General features: G+C 40.0%; 1 protein-coding gene across 1 annotated transcript in view; it reads right to left on the minus strand.

Moving 5' to 3' along the window:
* Positions 1-6,442, minus strand: part of LOC104292642 (sodium leak channel non-selective protein) — a gene marked incomplete at its 5' end in the record, with an annotated part of 66,025 nt that overhangs the window by 21,615 nt on the left and 37,968 nt on the right. Inside the window, 4 exons of the mRNA XM_009892056.1 lie at positions 2,766-2,864; positions 2,950-3,070; positions 4,907-5,013; positions 5,735-5,839. Of these exons, the coding sequence (XP_009890358.1) occupies positions 2,766-2,864; positions 2,950-3,070; positions 4,907-5,013; positions 5,735-5,839 (432 nt within the window). The remainder of the gene's footprint in view (positions 1-2,765; positions 2,865-2,949; positions 3,071-4,906; positions 5,014-5,734; positions 5,840-6,442) is intronic.

The following is a 6,442-nucleotide window of genomic DNA, read 5'->3' on the forward strand; positions in this document are numbered from 1 at the left end:
CACTTAGTATGATTAGGTCTACTGTCACAAAAGCATAGTAAAAGTCATACTAGTAAAGGCAAAGATCCAGCTCCTCTGGTACTTTTTTTTGTATGACAACGGCCAAAAGCAGATGCCTGTAGGTGTAGCAAGGCAAACCAGAGCAGCAAGTGGCTCCTGATGATTCTCCATTGCCTACAGAGCTGGATCAGAATTCATGACAGATACATTCAAGACCACATGCAAAACTAAAGGGGAAAAGCAACACTTCCTCACTCATCAGCACTACATGCACCACACCTCAACAGCGTAAAGGAAAGATTTTGATCAGCTGTGGTCAAAAGCTATTTAGGAGTGAACTCTTCAATGTGATAGTGATATTTTTTCTTTTCACCTCCACTTGTGCCTATGAACAGGTTTTTGAGGAAATTAACCCATGCAGAAAGTGTAAAGGGGAATGAAGAAACAATTTACATGACAGAAATGCTCAGCCAACATCTCAGTAGTTTCATGAACTATGATGTACATGACAGAAACGTACATAGCTAAATATATCATAGCTATAGAAGAAAAACATTAAAATAATTTTAGCATTTCAAATAATATTTTAATGACCTATAATGTAAATAAAATGACAATTATTTTTTTCAAGACTTGCTGAAAAATATTTTTTATTCATCAGTGTAACGCTGACACATTTGAAGGAAAAGTAATATTACACAACGGAACAGGAACGGGCAAAAACATCTATGAAAATCCAGTGGGATTTTCATACTGGAGAAATGTCAGCTTTGTTAATTCAGTAGTCAAAATTTAGTGAATAAGGAAATAAATGAATAGCATATTGCTCCTTCTTCTCTAGAACAGATGTATTTTAACTAGAATGGCTGCACTTCACCTCACCAAAATTATATTGTAATCATGCAGGTATAAAAATACCTTCCGAACAGCAGGGGTTTTAGGCTATTGTCATGGTTTAGGCTGAACTGGCCACTGGGGACGTGGAGGACCCCAGATGGGACTGACAGATGCTCCCCTCTACCCGTCTTCTAAAAGAGAGGCAGAGGAGGGAAAAAGAGACTTATGAGTTTAGAAGGAACTAAACTAGTCTAATGAAATATTAATAATAAAATAAAAAGGAAATAATGAAAAATATACAGAACTGGATCAAGCTCCCAGAATGACAATCATGTCACTGGTTGGCACTGGGGAAGTCCCAGACTGGACTCAGTGATGGATGGGATCTGGATTCAGGATCTGGATTCAGGATCGGGATCAAAGGCAGACGAACAGCCAGAGTCCTCCTCGGACACCGGCCATTGAAGAAAGAGGGCTGACCCTTTGATCCCTCAGTTTTTATACTGCGCATGAGGCAGATGGGATGGAATCCCCTGTTGGTCAGTTTTGGGTCACCTGTCCTGTCTGCTCCTCCCCGCAGGTGGGACTCCTCTATGCTTTTCTGCTTCCGACACTCCAACGGGGCAAATAACAAAGTTGGCTGCCCTTGGCTGTTACAGCAATAAGCATAAGCAAGAGCCTCTCTGCATCCCATACCTGGGCATCAGCTATAGACATGGGTCTTATCACTCTGAGAGGGTGAACAATGTCTCCAAAATATGCTGCTAATTTCAGTCGTTAGGAGAGGCCCAGCTAGGAAGCAAAGTTAGAACAAAACTGGTCCTGTTTTACCTCAGACCAGGACAGTTACTTATTTGGCTCACATCCTGTTGGACTTCAGTTCATGGTGCCTTGCTTGCCCACACTGGACACACGGTAGTGTGCCGCTCAGCTCCCTTCCAGAAGCAGTCAAATGATTTTCTTGAAGGGCAAACTCAACAGTTGTGTTTGCCACAGAATTTGGGTCAGGGACACAGCAGGGCCGTGGCCAGCACCCAGTTTGTCTCCAGCACTAGCACGTTGGGTTCTCCTGCATCCCCAAGCCCCAGAGCACACAATCATACTTTCCCTCCAGTGCCATGAGTGATAAAAATATCACTGTAGCTAGCTTCAACACAGACATCTCATTATTTTGGGGCACTTTGAACTGCAGGATGATAAAAATTAATAATTGTGACTTGGTGCCGCAGGGGCACCACAAGAGGCTCAGAAAAAACAGTCACATTAAGGGCTGTGCAGTGAGTATGCAGCAGTCCCATCCAGAGGATGGTACCTTTAAGAAGTGTAGACGCGAGCTGCGCTGTAACAGTTCACCTGGGGACAGGTTTCTCTACTTTTCAGGGTAATCCGCAAAGCCCACATGAACTGCAGTTTCTTCTGAGAACACTAGTTAGGTTTTTGTTTGAGTGACGGACAATTAATTTTACAATGTACTCTGCCGTTTGACAGGAAAAAGCCACACAGCTTTACTTTGGATCTGAAATACTGCAATTGCAAGGCTCTAACGCGACCCGTTGGTCATAACATGTACAAGCACAACATGTCTTTCTACCTGCACGTATGCCTACATGAAACTAAACCAGCAGAATGTGGAGCATTTGTAAATACATTGTGCTTTAGGTTCAGTCTACATCTGGAAACAAGTCTGCATTGTAAATAAACTCTGACAGCTTTGACCGAGTGTGTGATGGATTGCTATCATCCCAGGCTTGAGTTTTGTAGCAAGTATGGATCAGGTCTGTCTGAGGCCATACTTTCAGGCTTGTAGAATGTAAGATTGGTAAGTCAGCCTTAAAGGCAGTCTTACTAGGCAGCGCAGACAGTGTAATATCGATTTCAGGTTTCTTACAGAGCCAGTTCTACACACGATAAACCATCTCACTCAGTACCTTGTTTTCATTGAAATTAGCGATGACAACTCCAACGAAAAGGGTCAGTCCAATCATGCAGCCAAGGAATACAAAAACATGAATGTAGATTCCATGGATCTGAATAGACAAAAAATCTGATTAAACATTAAAACAAATCAGAATAAGTGTTGCAGAATTCAAAGACCCTTATGTGTTTCCTTACCGGCCCAACACGATGAATAATAACATCTCTGACTTCCACCCAGCCTTTTAATGAAAGAACTTCGAATAGTGCCAGCATTGCGTTCCCCACATTGTCAAAATTAAAATTCCGAGGATTTGCCCTGAAATGCAGTACACAAATAGCTGTAACTTCAGCAATAAAGTTGCTCTTTCTATCTGTTACCTTGATTCTTCACAGTCTAACCAACATTCAAATACCTTGGCATGTTGGTGTGAAAGCCTCTGAAATATATCAAAGCTCTGTCTCAAGAATAACAAAAAATAGCAACAGCAATAAATATGTACAGCATAATTTTTTTTGATCCCTATACATGTTTTACGTTGCACTCAGAATCTGATTCACAGTAATAAAGCTTATAACATGTTGCTGCATTTTAGTGTTTTAGTCATTGAAATTAGCAAGATACAGCACACATGGAAAAATGGATCTGACAGTACTGGCCAAATTCTAACATAAATTTACATGAAGGAGACCAGTTCAAACCCACGTAAATGATTCGGACTACAAAGTCAAGGAGATTGTTTAGAAAATGTTGCTCCTTATCATTGGGAACTGATGGTCTAAAGCAAAAGTTACTGAGAGGACACCATATCTTCTTGGCTTTCCTATGCCATATGCTCTGACCTTTTGTATCAGTTGGAATTCAAGAGGATGTTTCCAGCTGAACATTAAAAGTACCCTCTTTGGGCTAGGTTTGCACATTGCTCTGCCTCTACAGTCCAAGACAGATAATTGAAGGAGCCAAATCAATGTTCAAGAATTTATAAGGCAAGCAGTTGTATTCCAGAAGAATTGTTAAGTGGTGCTTCTGAAGATCCAATCTGATACAATCAGATGTAGATGTTTCTTTTAAATGTGGTCCTTATATTGACATCTGGCTCTTGAAAATCTGGCCTGACACAGCCAACAGGTGGTAGAAATGTCCTTGCAGTAAAACATTTTTCTGCAATAACAAAACATTCCCCAAAGTTTACAGTTATGCTGATTAGGACGGTTTTTGCTTATTTCTGGATCAAGCTGAAGAGGATTGAATTTGCTTACTCGGGGAAGAATTTATCTGAAGCATACAGAAACAAAGACTTCTGCAGATGTCAGAGTTTCACTGACTGTTCAAATCACAGCATATTATTTCATTAGTGTAGGATGGCTCTGAATCTTACCACTGCTGGTACATCCTTTACCCACGCATATAGTCAATTAAAATAATTGTGGTTGTTTAGTTGATTTTGCAAAATGCCCACCAACTTAAAAATGTAAACAATTAAAGAGAGGGGGGTTTGCCTGTTCAGGTGTTGGGAAATATTAAATGGACTTTATCAGAATTCTAATCATAAACAGAAAGTTAGGTCTTAAGTAATTTTTTACTGCAGTACTACACCAGACAGACCACAAGGATTCTCTGCATTGGAAAGAGAAAGAAGCTGCTAGCTGGCATGGCTGATGGGCATAGAAGAGAAAGACTGGTTTTAAGCATGGGTTCCTCGTTGTTTTTTTGGGGGTAGCTGTAGGCAGGCCGATTTCCATTTATTTTTCTTCCCATCTTTTCCTATTTATTCTTAGGTTCTGCTGTTGATGTATGGCTCTCAAGATGTATTCATAATACTATGAAAGCACAATTAAGTGATAATCTTGGTTCAAGCCAATAACTCTCGTTGTAATAATAATCAACTCTAATTCCTATCTAGGTTGAGCACCTACAGGTATTTTTTTCCTTTCTGCTTTCTGAACAGAACAGCAGGTTAAGTATGGAATAGTGTCATATATCTGGCTTTTTACTAGATACACCAGTATTTTTACCCTAAATATCACTGACTCAAACCAGAGCAGACTTACAATAAAACCCTCCATCAGCAGTTCAATGCCATAAGATTTGAGACATTTTCTATATGAACAGCTGAGTTTTTGAAGAAAGATAGTCCAATGTGTAGCAACTCACCAGACTCGTGGCACCCAAAATCCAGGCTTTTTCTCTCCAGGTCTTAATTTTAAATTGAGATTTTTGGAAACACTTACATTTATTCTGAAGATGCCATGACAATCTTCCTATAGTGAAAAAAAAACATAGTCTGAGATTAAATAATGGCCTGTGAGAGATGCCAAAATGCCAGTATAGACAGCACATTTGCCATGACGCGTCGGCGACGTAAACAGAAATGAAGGGTCTGGGATGAATAGTCATGGACCTTTACCCAAAGGAAAAGCGCATCTTAGGAAGGATTCAAAAACTCCTTCTCCTTCCAGGACTGAGAGTGCTTTTCATTTTTGCAAGACTATCTAGCCTTTCACCTCTTTTCTAAACACCATTGCTCTCTTTAGGTGATGATGACATTTCTTCAAATGGAGTAAGAAACACCATTACCTTCCTTTACGTAACCTACGCAGCATTCCCAGTATTTTGGACCTCTAGCAGCCTAACCTGTTTTTTTAGCTGCTGACCTAGGACTGCAAAGCTGTCCGTGGTTAATTCCATGGTTAATTCTATGTGACATCCAGTCCTTTGCAGCTCATACGGCATGAATTTCACAGCTTTTTCAGATGGTCCCAAATATCTGGACTTGTTTTACTTTATTTACGTGAAAACCCAGCCTCACGCTCACTCCCTCAGTCCTTTATCACCCTTCCCTCCATCGTCCTGCTTCTCAACAAGAAAGCGCCCAAGATCTCCATCTCTCAGTTGATAGCTCTGATTGCCCCGCTGGCTTTCCCCAGCAGGCAAAAAAGAGCACATCATACTATTATTTTGAAGCAGGAAAGCAGTTCTTACCCTAGAGACGATGTGTGGATCATTGCATTTAGCCAGTTTTCCAGCAAACAGCTGCACTCCAAAGCTTGCAAAAACAAGCATTAATGTCAGCAGAAGAATAGAAACCTGTAAAGATGAAGTTAGACTTGTCAAGCTCTCCTCTTGCAGACTTGAAAAAGGGGGTCAAATCCTTCTATGAACTGCAGGGAGGATCATTTTGTGGCATACACCTTGACACAAGGCTTTCATGACTGACGTGTTACTTTAGGTTCTGATCCCATAACCTGGTGCTGTGTTATTATTCATATTCATATTCACATTATTATTAATATAGCATCTAAATATTGTAGATAAGGATATATTTTTTTGCACTCAGTGTATAACCTTGCTAAATTCCACATGCATAAGAGCTGCCAATAACTTTAAAGACAACTCTTCGAGTACTTAAATATGTGCTGCTTCCATTTTGCTGAATCAGGCTTTACTAATTAATCTGAGTAAGCCATTGTTAGATATTTAAATCCAGGATTGCTACAATTAAGATATGCATGAGCAAAATATGATGTAAATATCTTTAATAGGACACAGTATCTATGAAAAGGTAACGAGCTTTGTACTTTTTGTCCTTGTTCTATCACTGCCTGCAAATATTTTGTAGCTTAGCTTTTTATAACAACCTGACCTAATACAGTATTCTGTTCAGGAATAAAATGTCTGTTGTTTTGGCTG

The sequence above is a fragment of the Charadrius vociferus genome, unplaced genomic scaffold (assembly GCF_000708025.1).
Source record: "Charadrius vociferus isolate BGI_N301 unplaced genomic scaffold, ASM70802v2 scaffold110, whole genome shotgun sequence".
NCBI classification, from domain to species: Eukaryota; Metazoa; Chordata; class Aves; order Charadriiformes; family Charadriidae; genus Charadrius; species Charadrius vociferus.